The 21,400-nt window shown below is 44.8% G+C and overlaps 1 protein-coding gene across 1 annotated transcript; it reads left to right on the forward strand.

The window, feature by feature from the left end:
* The first annotated feature begins 1,831 nt into the window (after positions 1 to 1,831).
* LOC130906355 (short transient receptor potential channel 4-like) lies at positions 1,832 to 20,456 on the forward strand. The gene is made up of 15 exons (XM_057820611.1): positions 1,832 to 2,287; positions 5,860 to 6,073; positions 6,142 to 6,360; positions 10,923 to 11,063; positions 11,471 to 11,647; positions 11,847 to 12,047; positions 15,544 to 15,880; positions 16,230 to 16,369; positions 16,430 to 16,630; positions 16,695 to 16,816; positions 16,883 to 17,078; positions 17,151 to 17,345; positions 18,132 to 18,173; positions 18,439 to 18,528; positions 18,719 to 20,456. Exons 2-15 carry the CDS (start codon positions 5,915 to 5,917, stop codon positions 19,253 to 19,255), a joined length of 2,757 nt encoding a protein of 918 aa, XP_057676594.1. The 5' UTR covers positions 1,832 to 2,287; positions 5,860 to 5,914; the 3' UTR covers positions 19,256 to 20,456.
* Positions 20,457 to 21,400: the final 944 nt, after the last annotated feature.

Genomic DNA, 21,400 nt, shown 5'->3' on the forward strand with positions numbered 1-21,400 from the left:
TAAGTTAATTTCACAGCTGACACTGCGTTTCGGGGTCATCAACACGTTGTGCCCCTCCTGCCCCATAAGTCAAACTCCGCCTATGCATCCGACCAAAGTGAAAATGTTGAATGCTTCTGAATGTGTGCGTCACACACAGGGTTTTGCCTTTAGAAATGTGCTAACTGCGGGGGGAGAAAAAGGTTAACATCTCCTGCCTGTGTGTTTTTCTGCAAATGAACGGAGAACACTAATTATCTTCTACTTAACCCTGAAAAGACAGAAGTCCTTATAATAGGCCCAAAAAGTGTGAGAGACTCTAACTGCCCAGTCAGTCAGTCTGGACAATGTAAATGTAGCCTCCAGCACCACAGTTAAAAACCTAGGAGTTCTATTTGACCCAGACTTATCATTTAAAGCTCATATTAAACAAACCTGCAGAACGTCCTTTTTTCACCTGCGCAACATAGCCCAAATTAGAAACGATGCAGAAAAATTCACACGTTCATTACATCTGGATTGGATTACTGTAACTCCCTACTTGCAGCTTGTCCTAAAAGTTCTCTGATAGGTCTTCAGCTAGTCCAGAACGCAGCAGCAAGACTTTTAACAGGAACTAATAGAAGAGAGCACATCACCTCTGTGCTCCAGGCCCTTCACTGGCTTCCAGTCGAGTTTAGTATTAAATTTTAAATCCTACTTCTTACATTTAAGACCATTAACAGGTTGGGGCCATCTTATCTCACCAATGTTCTGGTTCCATACCACCCCAACAGAACACTCCGTTCTCAGAATGCAGGTCTACTGGTAGTTCCCAGGGTTTCCAAAAGTACAGTCGGAGCTACAGCCTTTAGCCACCAAGCTCCTGTTTTATGGAATCAGCTTCCAGCTAGTATTAAAGAAGCCGAGACAGTCTGTACACTTAAGATTAGACTAAAAACGTTCCTATTTGACACAGCTTATGGTCAGGCTAGTTGAAATCTGACTAGACTCACAGTTCAGTCTAAGCTGCACTAGAAGCTATAATGCTGGGGGAAGTACAGCCACTGAGTCCTATCTCCTTTTTCTTACTCTACCTACCTCTTGTCTTACTTTATTTCTATTTTCTAATTTTAATATCTAGTTGACTAGTCACCGGGTGTCCCCTCTCTAGGGAGGGGCTATTTTTCAGCTGCAGCCTTCCTGACTATCCAGACCACTGGCTGGATGGACGTCCTCGTTGCCACCCCCGTCTCATCTGGCTAGATGGACCTCTTCTTGTTCCCTTACTCTATTGCAACTTTACAGACTGTAACTTGGCCTGCTAATTCCCATTAGCAGTCCTGGTGCATCCAGTCTATCCGTCCTGGGAGTGGATCTCTCCTGACTGTGGTACTCCCCAAGGTTTCTCATTTCTCCCAAAGAGTTTTGGAGTTTTTCCTTGCCGACAAAGGATGCGGGATGCCCAGGACTTGACCTTTATTCATTTCATCTCTATTTATTTCATCTGCTGTATCACATTGCCTCTGCAAAGCCCTTTGAGATAACCTTGTTGTGATATCGGGCTGAACAAATAAAAGTGAATTGAATTGAATAGAATGTCAGCTTTTACAAAGATTCTGCGGAGTGCCGCAGGGCTCAGTGTTCACCCTTTTATCATTGTGCACCCACACTGAACTATAAGGCAATGCAACTCAGCCAAATCTCTGCTTTGATCTGGCACTGTTCATCAAGAATAGATGTTCCTAACCTACATTCCTCCTCCCACACAAACTCTCTCATGCTTGCTGGGGTCTGGCTCGCAGACTGTAAACACAGCAGGCGCAGCGCCCCCCCCCCCCCCCCCCCAAAAAAAAAAAAAAAAAAACCACCGACGACCAATAACTTGGACAGGGAGGGAAGGGACCGATTGGAAGACTGGACGTCTGCGGCCAACGAATGAATGCATATTGAATCTCCTGTTTCTTTTGGTCATCGTCTTCCTCCTTCCAACAGGTGGCTGCGAGCAGGCGCGTGTGTACACGAACGACAGGCGCACTTTGAGGGGGTGACGAGGGGACTGCGTCTCTCTCTCTCGCTCCGTCTCTTTCTCTCTCAGTCTCTGCGTCTCTCCCGCACTCCCTAACCAAAGTCCTCGGCGAGAGAGTCGTGATCGAGCGCGGCGGTCCGGTGGCGCTTGCGGACGTGCGAATCGCAAGTGTCGGGGGCATGATGATGATGATGAGGAAGAGGAGACGGAGGTGCGCGTCCTCTTACGGATATAATTGACAAAAAAAAAAATTCCAGAGTGTTCCGGCTGAACGAAGTTCCCATGTGCAACATCAACGAGGTGGGTGCTTTTCCCTCCCCACTACTCAGCTTTCTTCATGTGCTAGTGATCTGCTTTAATGGACTCTTACGATGACACGTGCCATCAAAAATGCGCATAAACAGTAGCGCACGCACACACAACTTTCACAAATCAAGCTGGACATTTTCTTTTTATATGTTGCTTTTTTTCACTGCCACTGCAGCAGCTGCGTGTGTGTGTGTGTGTGTGTGTGTGTGTGTGTGTGTGTGTGTGTGTGTGTGTGTGTGTGTGTGTCTTGGCATAAGCTCACAATGAGCCCAGAAAAGTGTCATGATTATAAGTCGCCCTCTTACACCAGAGGGACGGATGCAGGATCAAACAATGCGGAGACTGCAGTCATATGTCGCTTGATCACACTCAATGGGCTGTTAAAATGATTACGCAAGGTGGTCTCGTGTGTTCAACGGTACACGTGGCATTTACATTGGCCGTTATCGAATGAATCCAGATCTGATCCGGATCAAATGTGTCGCGATAAGAAGGTAAGATTCACGCCTCGTGAACTCACTGGCTGCCATTGACTGATGACATTTATTCCATTGCTGCCAACCCTTTCAGTTCAAATATATTGGATTTCCATCATTGGCAGCCCTCCAAGTTCAAATGGATTATACTTATTAATGCAGTTATTGTCAGTTTCTGGAACTGAAACGTTCTAACCAGTCTATTGGAGGCATCGAACATTTAGCCCTTGACATTTGTAAATCCTCAAAAGAATAGAAAATGTTTCCAGGCGACAACCCCTAGCAAAAAGTATGCTATCACCAGTCTCGGACAAGCACTCACTCAGACATTTTATCATGTATGACAAACTTAGAATAAAAAGCTTTAAATAAACTCTTTAGCATTCAGATATGAATAAAAAACATGGTGGTGGTCAGTAAGTGTTACTTTTATACAGAAAGTGCAGGGAAATATATATGGAATCACTCCATTCTCAGGAAAAAAATATGGAATCATGAGAAACAAACAAAGAAATAACAATCAAAACACAACTCTAGTATTTAGTAGCACCACCTCTGGCTTTTATGACAGATTGCAGTCTCTGAGGAATGGACTTGATGAGTATTCTTCATCAATTTGGTGCCAACTCTCTTTGCTCGCAGTTGCCAGATCATCCTTGCAGGTCGGAGCCTCGCTGTGGACCTTTTTTTTTTCCACCGCAGGTTTTCAATAGGGTTGAGATCTGGGCTATTTGCAGGTCACGACATCAACTGGATGAATCTTTCTCCAAGGAATGCTTTAGCAGTTTTAGCTCTGTGGCATGATGCATTGTCATCTTGGAAAATGACATTTTCAATTGAAAGGATAAGAAAGCTGTCTAAAATTTCAATGTAAACTTTTGCATTTATTGAAGATTGAACCACGGTGCCTTTGCCTGACATGCAGCCCCATATCATCAAGGGAAGTTTGAGGTTTTCTTCAGGCAACCATCTTTGTAAATCTCACTGGAACAGCAACAAACAAAGGTTCCAGCATCATCACCTTGTCCAATGCAGATTCTTGACAAGGTGATGAAGCTGGAACTTTTGAATTACAGCAGCAATTTTCATGAGGTTACTTTTAATACAATTAATTTGGCCCACTTAAAATGAAAAAGACCAAAATCTCCTTGTTCTTCAGATGTGTACTGTGTTATAGGTGAGTGTCCTGCTTAAACCATCGGAAGAGTCCTGCTTTAGCCTGGTTAATGTCCAGTTGTGGCATGAGTGAGTTAATAAACGAACAACCACAATGGGAGTACATTATATCAAAATCTCAGATTAAAACTGTTCACTCAAGAGTCCTATTCTCCGTGTCCGAGCAGCTGTACTGCAAAAACACACCTCCTAAAAACTAGTTAAATTCCCTTCTTCTTAGCGTAATTAAATAACAATAAATAACAGTAGCGCTTCAGTAAATCAGCACGGGAGTCAAACTCATTTTTCTCCACCAATGGGAGCGTTGCGTTGCCATATCGAACGCACAAATTGGAGCGTGGCACTGACACATCACTGCGGTGCTGACAGACAGTAGTCATAGACTGCAAAAAATGTCACTTCTAAAACGAATTTAAAAAATGTGTCTTCTTCCTAAAACAAGACATCCATTCAGGATGGATATCTTACTGTAAAAATTCTTACCAAGACAAAAAAATGCTTGTTCCATTGGCAAAATCTTCTTGTTATAAGCAAATCTTATCTCATTCAAGTACATTTCTACTCATTTTGGAAGTAGCATTTTTTTCCAGATATGCTACGTTTCTGTTGAATTTTATTTTGTGCGCCGCATAGATTTTCTTGTGCGTCATTAAGTATGTGCAGGCAATGCGCAATTGCGCGCAGCTTAGATGGAACATTTTTCAGACCTAGAACACGTTGTCCTTCCTGAAAACGGACCCGTCACATGGAGGCGCAAAACTCAAACCCGAGAAGAATCGTGACGGCGGCAGCAAGAAAATATTTTGTCGCTGAGGGAAGCTGATTAGTAAACAATTAGTGATGAGACAAAACAGAAAGAAGAAAAATAGACACGAGCCAGGATCAAACAAACAAATCTAATAGAACAGGGTCCAAAAGTCACATAGAGAAAGTCAAATCTTTGCGTGGAAACAACAACAAAAACATTTGTTAAATTTTTGGTTAGGTTTTGTTCCTGGATGTGAGATGTACAGTAGTATCTCGCTCATCGGTTTACATTGGGAAAAAAAGATCCTAACTTTTATGCCGCCTTTTAAGGCACTGTCTTGTTTTCTCCACTGTGTTGGTCACTTGACTTTATGGCTCACTTTATGAGACATTTCCTTGTGAGGGAGGGCACTTTGCCATCGGGGAGGGAGGGTCAAAGAAAAAAGAAAAGCGCTGGAAGCATCAGCGTTTTTTTTGCAGCAGTCGCCAGGCAACCGCAGCCGCTGTCAATCAATTAGCGCGCTTAACGGGGTTTTACGTCTGGACCGCGTCGGGCCCGCCTGTCGATCCAGAAGCCGCCAGCTAAAGCTAATTTCATTACCGGTGCCGCTAATTGCTATTAGCTTAGCGCGGCCATCGTTAACATTTACAGACAGAAAGAAAGAGCAATGGATTTCTTATTTTTGGTATTTTACTTCTTCTGCTCACCTTTCATTGTTCAAGATTTCAAGTACCAAAAACCTTTGTCCGATGCTTAGATTTAGTTGCAGAAACCTTTGTCTGTGCAGTTTGTCCACTCGCTCATTGGAATTGCCAGGTCAAAAAGCAGTGAAATGGCCAACAGTGAGTGGATAAGTGGCTGTTGTTTTAAGCGTGATTGCTCTAAGGCAGGGGACAGAGCTTGTTTTCCATGCCTTTACCGCACCTGAATCAAATGATCAGCTCATCAGCAAGAGCCTGATAAGGATCCTGATGGTTTGATTCAGGTGTGTTGGAGGGAGACATGGAAAACAAGCTCTCGAGGACCGCTAAGGTAAGAGCTAGTTGCATTTTCTATCTAAATACCCGGTAACTTCAGGAGCACTGGATATTTGTAGTTCTGGAAATAACCTGGGTCCTCGGAACCAAATATATATTTAAAGGTCAAATAACGGCTCTCCGCAGCATCGATCGGCAGCGGTCGGCGGGCGTTAGCAGAGGTCGACGCCGGGGCGGGGCCATGTCCCAGTTGTACTACCGGCGCTCGGACAGCTCGTCGTACCGCGACCGCATCCCGCTGAGGATCGTGCGGGCCGAGTCGGAGCTGTCCACGCTGGAGAAGGCTTACCTGGGCGCCGTGGAGAAGGGCGACTACGCCAGCGTCAAGCAGGCCTTGCAGGTGGGAGGGACTCCGACCGCCGATTCCCTCGAGCCTCTCCGTCCAGCGCCCTTTGGATTTCCCGGCAGGAGGCGGAGATCTACTTCAAGATCAACATCAACTGCATCGACCCGCTGGGCCGCACGGCGTTGCTCATCGCCATCGAGAACGAGAACCTGGAGATCATCGAGCTGCTGCTGAGCTTCGGCGTCTACGTGGGCGACGCCCTGCTGCACGCCATCTGCAAAGAGGTGGTGGGCGCCGTCGAGCTTTTGCTCAACCACAAGAAGCCGAGCGGCGGCGTGCAGGTGAGCGCCTTGCTTTGATGGGACCGACGATTGGCCGGCAAAATCAAATCCGACCGCTAAAATGACTGATTGTACAGATCACGCGTACTCAGCCTTTTAATCCCGCCGCCGGTACATTTCGACTCAAAATTTTCTTTTTGAAGCATTGCGGAGAGGAATGAAAAGACCAAAAAAAAGGTTGAATAGGAACACAGAGACAAAAGAGCGTGACACGCTTTCAGGCGTTTGCCGTGTGATCTCCCGGCCAAAATGTTTCCTCTGGACGTGAGACACGCGTGTGCGCCGGCCGCCGCTAAAATAGTTCAATGAGACTCTGGCACACCTCAATGACGGAAGCAGACGTCTGTCTCTTTGCTTTATTAGAATGAGTCAGAGCCCTTTCAATGCAATACGTAAAAAGCAACAGAGTTCAATTCTTGCTACAAGTGGCTAGTAACGTGTTACATTTACTTTTGGAGAAAAATGTAGGTAGTCATTTTTACTTGAGTAGATTTGTGAAGAACAAAGACCACACCTTTGGCCTGCACTATAGTCGTTACATTTGTATTTTACATATTAGATTTGACTTGATTCTCTCCAGCACAGCAGTTTCACCAATGAGACGTCGCAACAACAATAATCACGACTCCATGATGCCAATCAGACGTAACGATACGGTCGCGTGACCTTGCCATCGCAAGTACTACGATTACGCCGGCATGTTTAATCATGAAAGTGCCGTAAAAACGGAACTATTTGACATAGAGTCAGTTCAACTATTTCTCCCGGTTTGTATTTGCCATGAAAAGATCACGGAGATATTTTAATTTCATGGTAGGAAATATATTTCTCCACTAGAAGGCACTCTTGCTCTTTGGACAATTTATGTTTCATTTTGCTAGTTGGAAGTTTTTTGTGTATTTTTTGGCCTAGTATAGTCATGTAATAGGTGATAGTACAGTATAATGACAACAGTTCAAATAAATGGAAAAAAAAATGTCCTTCGTTTTAAAAAATCTGACATTATAAGCAGTTACTCACAATGTTACCCATGACTTGAGTACTCTTTTCACTGAATACTTTTTGACTTGTACTTCAGTACATTTTTTAGATGACTACGCTACTTACCTGAGACCAATTTTTGGCTACTCTACCCACCTCTGGTTGTTGCTCTACGAAAAGTTTTCATCAATGATGAAAACAACCAAATACAACAAATACTGGAATAAATAAAGGTTAATCTATAAAGAAGCATTTCCGCAACAACAAAAAAACTCACTCTCTGAAGTCAAATCAAATTTGAAAAAATAATATGAAAACATTATCTTTGGGGTAGAAAAAAAAAAACTAAAATTACATCAAAAAATTCCCCCCAAAAAGTAGAAACCCACTTAATACAGGGTTTATAAAAAAAAAAAAAAAAAAAGGGAAAACTCTAAAGCTAAAAAGTGCAGCGATGAGTTTTTGAGGAAGATACCAATCAACGCTTTCCGCTGATTCTGCAGATCCAAAACAATTTGATAAAAAAAAAAAAAAAACGTGTTTGTTTGTTTGTTGAGTTCGGATTTAATAGCGCTGCACTTTTCCTGCTGAGCGGTCAGTTGGTTTCGGAGTCATTTTTCCATTAGAAAAGTGCCGCCAGCGGTCATAAATCCAGAGCGAGGGAAACATTGCCACACTGAATTGGGTCAGAAGGGGGGAGAAAAAATGGGGGAAAAAGTTATTTTCTTTCAACAATGTGATGTTTGCGCTTTACGAGTATTTTTCAAAATTCATTTACTAGTCACTACTTGGAAAAAGGGAGTATTTTGTAATATATGATCATTTTGCTCATAAATGTGTCAATTCTTATATATATATACTGTATACATATAGTGCTGGCCAAAAGTATTGGCACCCCTGCAATTCTGTCAGATAATGCTCAATTTCTCCCAGAAAATGAGTGCAATTACCAATGCTTTGGTAGTAATTTTACACAAAACTCAAAAAGTGGGCCAGACAAAAGTATTGGCACCCTCAGCCTAATACTTGCTAGGACAACCTTTAGACAAAATAATTGGGAACAACCACTTCCGGTATCCGTCAATGAGATTTTTACAATGCTCTGCTGGAAATTTAGACCATTCTTCTGTGGCCAACTGCTCCAGGTCTGAGATTTGAAGGGTCCCATTTTCAGATCTCTCCACAGATGTTCTATGGGATTCAGGTCTGGCCAATTTAGAAGTCTCCAGTGCTTTCTCTCAAACCATTTTCTAGTGCTTTTGGGTCATTGTCCTGCTGGAAGACCTCTGAGGCAGACCCAGCTTTCTCACACTGGGCCCTACATTATGCTGCAAAATTTGTTGGTAGTCTTCAGACTTCATAATGCCATGCACACGATTAAGCAGTCCAGTGCCAGAGGAAGCAAAGCAACCCCAAAATAACAGGGCACCTCTACCGTGTTTGACCATGTTCTTTTCTTTGAAGGCCTCGTTTTTTTCCCGTAAACTCTATGTTGATGCCTTTTATCAAAAACCTCATGTTTTGTCTCGTCTGACCAGAGAGCATTCTTCCAACGTGTTTTTGGCTGTCTCAGGTAAGTTTTGGCCAACTCAAGCCAGGCTTTTTTATGTCTCTGGGTCAGAAGTGGGGTCTTCCTGGGAAAGTTCTTTTTCATTCAGACGCCGACGGATAGTACAGGTTGACACTGTCGTACCCTCGGACTGCGGGACAGTGAACTTGTTTGGATGTTAGTCAAGGTTCTTTATCCACTATCCACACAATCTTTCATTGAAATCTCTCATCAATTGTTCCTTTCCATCCACATCTCGGGAGGTTAGTCACCGTGCCACTTATTGATGACACTGCACACGGTAGACACAGGAACATCCGGGTCTTTAGAGATGGACTTGTAGTGTTGAGATTGCCCAGGCTTCCTCACAATTTTGCTTCTCAAGTCCTCAGACACTTCTTTGGTCTTCTTTCTTTTCTCCATGCTCAATGTGATACACACAAGGACAAAGGTTGAGTCAACGTTAATCCATTTTAACGGGCTGTACGTGTGATTTAGTGATTGCCACCACCTGTTATGTGCCACAGGTAAGTAACAGGTGCGGTTAATTACACAAATTAGAGAAGCATTACATGATTTTTCAAAGGGTGCCAATAGCTTTTTCCGGCCCATTTTTGGGGTCTTGTGTAAAATGATAATGATTTCATTTCCCCCCCCCCATTCTCTTTTGTGTTTTTTCATTGCAAGCAAAATAAATGAAGATATTACTACCAAAGAATTTGTAATTGCAATCATGGGAGAAATTCAGCATTATCTGACAGAATTGCAGGGGTGCTAATACTTTTGGCCAGCACTGTATAAACTCTTCATTTTATTTCTATATCCTTCATTTCATATATATTAGAATTTTCTTTTTTAATTGGTAGGGGGAAAACACATTTTTATTTCCTCAACAACCAAAAAAGGGAAATATGATCATTTAACATGTAATATATTTAGCAACAACACTTAGCCACTTCCACCAATAATAAGACATTTCTGTATTTTTCATCAGAGAAGGTAAATAGGTGTCTAAAATATAATACGAAATAGGATTGCGCATTTTAAAAAAGTGCATTTGGCTTGTACTAATGTCTTTTTGTCTGATGTCAAATCGGTGTCGGCGTGGACTTATTGGCGCCTTTCAAAGTTCCACAAAAGCTCGGCTCGGCGGTCCTTGCGCAGACTCACCGTGTCAACCCGCGCTCTTATCTGCCGCATACATTAAGCTTATCTACTCTCTCTTTACGCTCCATCTGATAAAAAGCCTCAGCTTCGTGCCGTATTAAGTGCTTCTGCGTCGAGAGAGTGCTCCTGGCGGACGTCTGGGGAAAGACCGCTTTATTGACCGTGCCGCTGAGGTGCCAAAAGTGCAAAAAAGTCACTCCGTAACTTTTCGCGCCTAAAAGCACTTATCATTCCATCATGACAGACATTAAAGTCGCTGGTGGGCCTCAGGGTTCGTTGAATTTTTTTCCCCTAAAAACGTCCTCAAACAATTTTAAAATGTTGATGCACGCCACTGTCAAGCTTCACTTTTCACCTCTGAAATATTTGGAATTTTTAAAGTGTTCTGCCACAAGTGTCGTCTCACTCGGGCACGGACATGGGTGGAGTGATGCTTCACAGGCATGAAAACCCGGGAAAAAAATATTACGATGCCGCGCTTAATTGTTTGAGTGTGGATTCAAGCAAAATGGCACCGGGTACTCCAATATTTGCACCAATAAAATCAAATCCAATAAAAACGGTGGCAAGAAGGACCACACATGTAACAAATGAGCTCCGATCTCTCTATACTAAAAACGTTGCATTGACAAAGACAGAAATGAAGATTTTGCAACTGGATTTTTCACATGAGGACTGAAAGTTATTGTGGACGTGCACTTTCTGTATTTTGTCATTAGCATTCATGCATTATTCATGGAGAAAAAGAAAAGTGCTGTTTAGGAATGAAAATTCTCTGTGATGCCACCGTGCAATTTGGAAGGGAACTTTTTGCAAGATTAAAGCCCAATTGCTGATAGCGACGCCGCTTTCCTGTCCCCGGAAGGTTCCGCCCATCCTGCTGGACAAGCAGTTCTCGGACTTCACGCCGGACATCACGCCCGTCATCCTGGCGGCGCACACCAACAACTACGAGATCATCAAGCTTCTGGTGCAGAAAGGCGTGTCCATGCCGCAGCCGCACGAGGTAGGCCCAAGTCGAGTCGAGACGGCGCTTTGGCTCGCCTATCTCGATGAATGGGTGGACACCGCTTGAAGTGATTTCCTTCAAATCAGATCAAACGGATGAAAACGCTGCTGACTTAGTAAAGTTCAACACAAGCTAAGGAAAGGAATAATCACGACAGTATAGTCATAAACATATCTGCTAGGTTTCAGAGTTTCTCACTCTGCCAAATCAAGCCATAATCTAGGCAGAACTTTTGGTCATTCCCCCCCCCCATCTTGAAAAGAAGATTTCGGACGAATCATTCCAGCTCATTCCGCTACACCGGTACTGTATTCCAGTACATATTTCCAGAGCCTCCAGCACTTCGGAAGTCCGGCGTTCCGACACGCAATTATTCGTACGGGGATTTGCATTTTTGTACGTAGGTACGCTGCAACTGCGTGGAGTGTGTGTCGAGCTCGGACGTGGACAGCCTGCGACACTCGCGCTCGCGCCTCAACATCTACAAGGCGCTGTCCAGTCCCTCGCTCATCGCCCTCTCCAGCGAGGACCCCTTCCTCACCGCCTTCAGGCTCAGCTGGGAGCTGCAAGAACTCAGCAAGGTACCATCGTGGCGGTCTTCGTAAGAAAGCCCATAAACTAGATTGCGCGTGTCCCAAGTTCCAAGCACAGTGGCTGACTTTTTCTGGGTCTATTCACGATACGTGTTTGGCATGCCTACTAAATGTGTAAATCAAGTGACCTCTCTAGCAAGATGCTACGCAGCGGTCCCAGGTTTTAACGTAGGCTCCTGGGTTTCAGGTAGAAAACGAGTTCAAGTCCGAGTACGAGGAGTTGTCTCAGCAGTGTAAAGAGTTTGCCAAAGACCTTCTGGACCAGACCAGAAGCTCCAGAGAGCTCGAGATGATCCTCAACTACAGAGACGATGTCAACCTACTGGAGGAGGAAGGCAACGGAGACCTGGCCAGACTCAAGTTGGCCATCAAATACCACCAAAAAGAGGTACGAACCGTCGGCTCCTCCCGCCTCGCATCAACTGCTAACCGTCACGGCTCAGAAGAAAAGTCGTTGGTCGTGTGATAAAAACTGGTTTAAATGAGAATTTCTCCCAGAAAACGTCAGAGCCTCGAGGATAAAAGTGTGCGGCGGGCGCAATACTTTGGACTCGCGCCTAGATTTTCTCTGAGGAAAGTGAACTCGGACACCGCGAGAAAAAAAAAAAAAAAAAAGGCTCCTTTCTCAGTTGTGATGCTCGCCGCTTCGCGTCTATGCTGAGAGCTCTCATAAACACGCTCTACGGTTTATGCAACACTCAAGCCTGACTATAATAGAAATGCCAAAGTGACTCACGAGGAGAGGGTTGATGACCTTCTGGGAAGCACTCAAATGTCGGACAAGCACGATGAATTGATTACTCGTGATATAAAATATCACCAGGATGTTGATCTCGGCCGCCTGAACGGGCTGTCGTACAAAACGAAACCAAAACGGGAAGCGGCCGGCGTGTTGCTCTAAAAATACTTCAAATTGTGAATAATAGTATGTTTCGTGTGCCTTCTGGACAAAAAGTCGTGTCAAACAGGACGAGAAACGGAAAGTCAATAGAAAATGGGACAGTCGAAATTAGACGACGACCGAGACTCGCCCGAAATGAGGAATCGTTGTGGTCGAGATCAAGACTTTTGGGACAGAGACTGAATCTTTTGCTAATCGACCAGACTGAGACTTGAAATTTGACCCCATCACGGACTCGTCTGTACGGCAGGACAAATTTTGTTCATCTGAGACTGAGTCCGCAATGACTACGTGTCGAACAACTGGAACGGAAGTGAAAGTATTGCTCCTTAAAAGACGAAAAAGGTCCCATACTCATGCCGCTCACATCTGCACTTGATCAAGAGCAAGTGAAAGTAATCCCACCGAGGTGGTGAGGCGGCCGGGAGATAATCTGCGGTTTTAATGCCGATCTGATCTTTGTGTTCTGACGCTTCCGTCACAGCCGGCGAGCGCGCCTCCACGTAGACGGAGAAGCGGGTTCGGCTTATCTTTTTCTTCTTCCGTTCTGCTGCTAATTTTTACCGCAGCCTATTTAGGCAGCGTAGCCTGGGGGACACATCACTTCATTAACTTTCAAGTACTGTTTGAGCTATATTTATAGAACAGAAAGAAAAGCGGTACTTGAATGTATCCGGTTCAACAACAAAGCCTGGGGAACCATTTGAACCACTGTGGTTTTTGTCAACGATAATGAAAATATTTTGTCGACGAACAATTTTTTTCACCACCATAATGAACTAAAAACGTGTCTTGGGAGACGAAAACAACGAGAGGAAATTAGAATATTGTGTATTCTAATTTCCTGAGACAGTCCTGTATATATACACAGGACTGTCTCAAAAAATTAGAATATTGTGTATTCTAATTTCCTGAGACAGTCCAGTATATATATACATATATATATATATATACTGTATTTGGCGGAAAAGACTCAAGGGGCCTTGAGTTCCGCTCTGAGACCCCCAATTTAGCCCACTTTCAAAATTGTCCGATATGCATGTGTGATACATCATTGGAAAGCTTCAAATCTCCATTTTTGGGGGGGAAGAAAAATTTTGAACAGGAGGGCATTGTTTTTTGTTTTTAAAACAGCAAAATCCTATCTGGAGGTGAGAGCACGCGAGAACAGAATTACAGACGCCGTGACTTTAACGAGATTATCACGTACTTACCTCGTTTCGATCCAAAAACTCCATGTAACGGGTATCACTGAGTGTGAAGACACAGCTGTGAATGGCCACAGCTGGATTTATTGGGGATTTTACGGGTGAAACATGGTCATATAACAAGGGTCGCGATGCAGAAATCGCAGACATCAAGGAGTGGTCGAGATTTTCAAATATTTACCCTTTTAAACAATATTTTTTTCAATTTTTCTTTGTTTGGATTGATTATTTTTCTAACATAACGGAGAATATGCGACTAACAAAAAAATACAACTAAGGGATAGTTATGAGGTAAATATCCGTGACTTTTTTTACAGACGCCATTTTTTTCCATTGTGATATAATTTGTTGAAAAATATGTGAGTGAATAATTTTTTTATTTTTTTTTAACGAAATATGAGACATCAATTAATGATTCTGAGCTAAAAACGACATTTTGAATAATAAATATAATTACTTACCTTCGTTTTATGGCTGGGTTGAAACAAAAGCGGTTGCCCGACGTCTGTAAACGGGGGTTTTCAGGGTAAAACAGGCAAATTAAAAATAGTTTGGGGGCTTCATGCGCCATGAATCTGCTATAGCAGCATATAGACATATTGTTCTATCAAACACAACAGTTGTTTTAGCTTAAAATACAGCAGTTTCTTTTAAAGAGGAGTGCAAGAGCAGAAACTGCTTTTTCAGTCTTGTCTGTTTTCCGCCATATACTATATTTCAAACAGAGTGCTATCAGCGGATACTGCACAGCCAGGTATCGGTATAGGTATCGGGGCCAAATTATGGTATCAGTGCAACACTATCAATCAATCAATCAATCAATCAAATTTATTTATATAGCCCTTTACAAAAACCCGAAAGGCCCTCAAAGTGCTTTACAACAAAACATGGCTCAAGATAAATAAAAGGCAGGAAAATATTATACAATGACATTTAAAAAATAAAGTAAAACAAAGAGCGCATCACAATAAAAGTCCAGCAAGTAAAACAAGATGATAAACAACTCAAGTATTTGTTGACGAAAACTAGACTAAAACCGCTTGAGTATTTATCGCCGTAACTGAATGAAAACTGCTTGAGTATTTGTCGACGAAGACTAAGCCATTTTGAAATGGCTAAAATGTGACGAATAAGTATTTATATCGTAAAGATGAAAAGGGCTGCCAAAAACAACCCTGGTTTTAACCTCCTAAACTCACACACTTAGACCCTCAAAATAGCAACAGGACTTCATGTATGATGTCAATGTTCCATAAAGTGAATTAACTCATGTAACATCACCTCAACTCCTCGGAATGTCATACCATCCCATCGTGATGGGAGTCTCCTCTGGCATGCCGGTGGGCGTTTGTCAAGCCTTTTCAGTGGCGCTTCTGACACACGTCGGCTTTGCTTTTCACTTTTCTTCTCGACTTTTGTGTTCCTTTGACATTTTTTACGTCTCCTAATGTGAGTCACTTCAGTCGCGATCGTGCGCCCGCACACACACGGACGAACGAGGAGCCCCAGTTGCCATGGTAACCGGGCTGCAGAGTTGGCACCCGACGATGCGGGTCGACGCATCTCGTGGCTCGACTTCACATTGTGTGTTTTCGTGTGCATTTATCTGAACTCTCTAATGTGCCTCGATCAGGAACAGACCTCTGCCGAGGCCAAAACAATCATAACGCGCCCCCTTTGAGTGTAGAGTTCCACTCCAGTCCTGTAGGGGGCAGTAAATAGGAGGGGGGAAAAAACTTGTCTGTATGCTGTGACAGCCAGATCTTTTTTGTCAGTTTGTGGCGCAGCCAAACTGCCAGCAGCTGCTGGCGTCGCGTTGGTACGACGAGTTCCCGGGTTGGAGGCGACGCCACTGGGCCGGCAAGTTCCTGACGTGCGTCTTCATCGGGCTGCTGTACCCGGCGTTCGCCGTGTGCTACCTCACGGCCCCCAAGAGTCGCTACGGCCTGTTCATTCGCAAGCCCTTCATCAAGTTCATCTGCCACACGGCGTCCTACCTGACCTTCCTGTTCTTGCTCCTGCTCGCCTCGCAGCACATCGTCACCACCGAGCAAGACCGTCAGGGCCCGGCGCCCACCACTGTGGAGTGGATGATCCTGCCCTGGGTGCTGGGTGAGGAACAGTTCCCTAAACTCCAGTGCGCCACATCTTGACCGTGTGGTGTCGTTAACCTGTTTTGTAACCTCTTAACGTGTTCTCAGTACCAGTGTGGGATTTCTTATTTTTACAACATGGACTTTATGAACTCAAACACAGTGTTGTACACAAACCGCAATCATGAGCAGAAATCCCATAGACCCGGGTCAAAATCAAAGGCTCCTGGGTGTCCCAAGACCGGGAATGAAACAAGGCCACGACTATCTCAGAGACCAAGATTGAAAACCCCACAATATAACCCCGTGGCCACATTATATCATAATCATTTCATAAACGGGTCACAACCTCACGCGTGTGTTTGTAGGCTTCATCTGGGCCGAGATCAAACAAATGTGGGACGGAGGTTTCCAGGACTACGTTCACGACTGGTGGAACCTCATGGACTTTGTCATGAACTCTCTTTACCTGGCCACCATCTCCCTCAAGATCGTAGCCTATACCAAGGTACCCGCCTGCCGATTGCTACCGTGGAAATTCTTGACTATGGCCGACTTCTTCTTGCAGTACAGCGGCAATAAACCCAGGAACCAGTGGGAGATGTGGCACCCGACGCTGGTCGCCGAGGCCGTTTTCGCCATCGCCAACATTTTCAGCTCCCTGCGTCTCATCTCGCTCTTCACGGCCAACTCCCACCTGGGACCCCTGCAGATCTCCCTGGGGCGGATGCTGCTGGATATCCTCAAGTTTCTCTTCATCTACTGCCTGGTAAACCCGCCCGCCGGCGGAGTAGTAGACGATAACGAGGCCTTCAAATCTGTCTCCGGCGCAGGTCCTGCTGGCCTTTGCCAACGGCTTGAACCAGCTGTACTTCTACTACGAAACCAAAGCCTCGGACGAGAAGGGCAGATGTAAGGGCATCAGATGCGTGGAGCAGAATAACGCCTTCTCCACGTGAGTTTGAATAATCTCCCCGCCCAACACGGCGCTCTAGAAATTCAGGATGACGATTTCAAACAGGCTGTTCGAGACCCTGCAGTCTCTATTCTGGTCCATCTTCGGCCTGATCAGCTTGTACGTGACCAACGTGGACGCCGACCACCAGTTCACCGAGTTTGTGGGCGCCACCATGTTTGGCACGTACAACATCATCTCCCTGGTAGTGCTGCTCAACATGCTCATTGCCATGATGAACAACTCCTACCAGCACATCGCGGTCAGCGGCGGGCGGAAGGGCTACAAAGTCATCTGCGTTATGAGTTGAAATAATACTGAAAACCAAATGCAGGACCACGCCGACATCGAGTGGAAGTTCGCCAGGACCAAGCTTTGGATGAGCTACTTTGAGGAGGGGGCCACCCTGCCGCCGCCCTTCAACATCGTCCCCAGTCCCAAGTCCTTCTGGTACCTGGTTTGCTGGGTCAAAATGCGAGCGTGCCGTGGAAACGGCGCCACCCGGCACGACACCATCGGCACGCTGGGGGTAGGGAATGATTTGGCTGAAAAACCTATTCTCCTGAACAGAGGTGGGTGGTGTTACATGTACTTCGGTAACTTTTGGAGATAATCAGATTTTTAAGACGCCATACTTGAGTAGATTGACGAGAAAGAAAAGCTACTCTTAATACACTACTGTGGGTGAAACTCAGTCGTTAAATCTTCATACTACATATTAAATTCGACCTTAATTTTGCCAGACAGTGCCTCTACCACTTTCACCAATGAGACGTCGCCAAAATAATCACATGACTTCATGAAATCAATACATTCACATGAGCACAAACAAGCCTACGATTACGCCGGCCTGTCAACGTTACTCAATTTCGCACTTTTTATTTTACACCGAAAGACAACGGAGAAATGAAGGTACGATCGTTTTTTTGTTCTCCACTAGAGGGCACTCATGCTCCTTGGACAGGTAAATTCAATGATTTTTGTGGCCTAATACAGCCATGTAATAGGTTACAGTACAGTATGATAATAACAGTTGCTGAGAAAAAATATATATACCGTTGTTTCCCACAAAATCAGACAATGAAAGCAGTTACTCACAATGTTAGTCACGACTTGATTATTCTTCCTTCCAAACATTTTTTTTTTTTTTAACTTGTACTTGATTCCCGTTTTTGGGATGTCTACTCTTACTTTAGTAATATTAGTTTGAAGTAACGCTACTCTTACTCATTTTTGGCTACTCCACCCACCTCTGCTCCTGAACTTCTAAACTTGCCACAGTCGTATAAAGTGAGTTCATCTCTCTCCTTTGCAGAGGCGGGCTGCAGAGAACCTGAGAATAAACCATCAGTACCAGGTAGGCCCCACCCCTTGCCTGTATATCTATATTTGCGCCTTTCCATCTGCTGCTGGAAGACATCAGTGATGAGTCACATCACCAATCAGTGGGGTCTATTTGTGCGCCTCCACGGGGAGCTTGGGGGGATGGTCTTTTTCTTCTTTTCTTCCTCCGCTCGCCATTTCTCTGCCGCCTAACGGGCCGTGACGTTTCCACGGAGACGAGCGGCACCGAGTTGAAAAGGTGCAGATGACCTCTTTGATGGATGGATGCGTATGCGCAGGAGGTGCTGAGGAACCTGGTGAAGCGCTATGTGGCCGCTATGATCCGAGACGCCAAGACGGAGGAGGGCCTGACCGAAGATAACTTTAAGGTGAGCTCCTCCACGTCTACTGTGAATAGGGTTGCCAACAGTCCCAGATTGGGCAGAGGGAAGTTCTGACTGTCAGAACTTCAGAACTTCCGGGTTGTCCCGCCCAATCCAGGACTGTCGGTCGCCCTAACTGAACGGGCACTTGGCACAGAATCACATTTGAAAACACTGATCGAGGGTCGTCCGACAGGAGCTGAAACAGGACATCTCCAGCTTCCGTTACGAGGTGATGGGCATGATGAAGACGGGCCGACCGGTACCGCAAGTGGGCCGAGACGGCGGGCCCATCGCCGCCGGCCCCCTCGCCGCCAGCCCCGGCAGCTTGTCAGAGTCAGTCCCGGCTCACCCCGACGTCTCTCTGGAGATAGCGGCCCGCGCGCCAGTCAAAAGCGAGCGTTTCAAAGCGGCCGCCTCCCTCCTCCGACGGGTGGCCTCCGCCGCCCGGAACCCAGGAGCCCTTAACGGGCTCCCTAACGGCGCCGCCCCCTCGCCGAGCGACACTCGGAGCTCCGTCGACGATTGCGGCGACTTCGCTCTCTTCCGCAAACGGCATCAACGCGGGGCCTGCCGCCGCCGGGGGGGAGACGTCCGTCGGGCCGGGCCAGCGGAACTCAGCCGGAAAATGTACTCTCTATCGGAGGAGGCGGAAGAGGAAGAACGGTGCGGAACCGTTCCGGACGTCGGCGGAGCTAGCTCGACGCGCCGGGAAGACGAGAGCGTAGCCTGAACTTTGAGCGGTCCGCGTCCAACGTAAGCCACGAGGACGCCTCTGCGCTCGTCCGCGGGTTTCTTCCTTTGGCAAAAATCTGCTGTTGTCAGTTGTCTTCTTTCTGATTGGAACTGGACCGCTATTGCGCACCTGTTTTTTTCACCCCAACCTTTATTGAACCTGGCCACATATTACACATGGAAAACCCTGGCACCTGGCTTACAAAAATGTCTCAAAACATTTCGGTCAGCAGGTCAATTTGGTTCCTTCTTCCATCGTTTTAAAAAAAAAAAGTTCTAAAAAAGTGAGATTGGATATTTTCCGCAGCCTGAGGTGGGTAGTGATGCGTTACATTTACTTGAGTTCCTTTTTGAAGAATATGTTCTCTCCCAGTATCAATAGACCGTGGAAAACCAGCGATATAATTGTTTTCATTTCAATTAGTAGGACATATTTTCGTCCACTAGAGGGCACTCAAGCTCTGTTTAGGTTTTCTAGACTGAATTGGGTGATTTTTAAGTGGGGGGTTTGTTGCCGAATATGGTCGTGTTATAGGCTATAGTGACACTATATATAGATGACATTGTGCTGAGTAAAAAATTGTTTAAAAAAAATCAGCTTGAAAGCAGTTACTCACAATGTTACTCTTGAGTATTCTTTTCACCCAATACTTTTTGACTCGTACGTGAGTACAATTTTTGCACAACTACTCTTGACTTGAGTCAAATTATTTTGAAGTAACGCTACTCATACAGTTTGGCTACTCTACCCACCTCTGCCCGCGACACACTGGCGCGCTGACCAATCCAACAGCGTCCAGCTCTGCCCTTTTTAGCTAGGCAGGGCAAAGAGCGGCAAAACCAAAAGTCCGTCCGCTCTTCTCCGCTCCGAGACTCAGGGAGGCGCTGAAGTCTTTTCAATGGGACGTGTGTGGCCTGTTGATCCGTGCGGCGCGTGAGGACTTTCTGCCTTACTTCAGAGATTTTGTGCACTTTACTGCTTTCTCCCTTACTGTTGTCGTGGTTTCTATGCAACCAAAACATCCAAGGCGGCGCTTTCAATGCTGACCGCGGGAGGCGCTATTTCCCGAGCCGGAAGCGAAAGAGAATCATTTGTTCATTGGGACTCCTCACTTGTTTCATGTTTTCAACTAGTGAAAAGTCATTCAATAAACGTGGAAAATAAACTAAGTGAGGAAAATAAATAAGTCAAAAAGAAAGTCGTTTTTGGTATTTTTTTGCAGTTGAGCATTTCTGAGAAAGATGGAAAGTTATTACATTATTTTACAGGGAAAGTGAATTATTACTATTGAAAAAAGTGGACAATTACAAATCTACTATTTTGTAGGAAAAGCGTACATTTGAGGGGAGGTCAATTTATAAGAAACAAAATGAGGAAGAATTGACTTTTTTATGATAAGCATCTGTGGTCCATAAAAAATACTCGTGCGTATTGGGGCGTGGGGGGAGTCACATGTTCTTAAAAAACATATTGATGAAGAAGGAAAAAATGCAATGTAATTTCAGGGGAACTTCATTACTTTCTCTAAAATATGCAACTTTCTTCCACCAAAATTCAATGATCCCTACTGTGACTGTACCAACAAACTTTGACCGCTAGAGGGAGACACCGCAGCGCGATGGCTGAGCAAAGGCAAGTCAAAAGCTGCAACTCATTGATTTCATTGACTTGACCTTCGAATCTCTAACCATGATTTGACTTCCACATACAGTAAATCCTCGTTTTGATCGGATCGGATGTGCTACAAAATTTCCTTCCTCTCTTTTATTATGCTTGGAGGAGTTTTCTGGTTGTAGAGCAATAAAGAAGTGATGAATTCCTCTCATAAAGGATTCTCTTCAAGCCATAAAAGTCAAACATAAAGCCATAAAAGTTCAAGTAATGAGCAGATCTCCCCAAAAGCAAAAACTAATAAAGGAACTAAAGCAACACACGTTTAGTTTTTCTTACTCCCTCCTAATTCACACATTTTTGCGCATCAATTTATATTTATTGATGGGGTTACCTTAACTACTAAATTTCTCCTTTGTTAAATGTTTACATTTTACTATTTAGATACACAAGTACATCATTTTACATAAGTGGATATTTTGAGGGGGAAACTGAAATAATAGTCATCAATAGTTTTAGGGAAAAAAAACT

The sequence above is a fragment of the Corythoichthys intestinalis genome, chromosome 18 (assembly GCF_030265065.1).
Source record: "Corythoichthys intestinalis isolate RoL2023-P3 chromosome 18, ASM3026506v1, whole genome shotgun sequence".
In the NCBI taxonomy this organism is placed as follows: Eukaryota; Metazoa; Chordata; class Actinopteri; order Syngnathiformes; family Syngnathidae; genus Corythoichthys; species Corythoichthys intestinalis.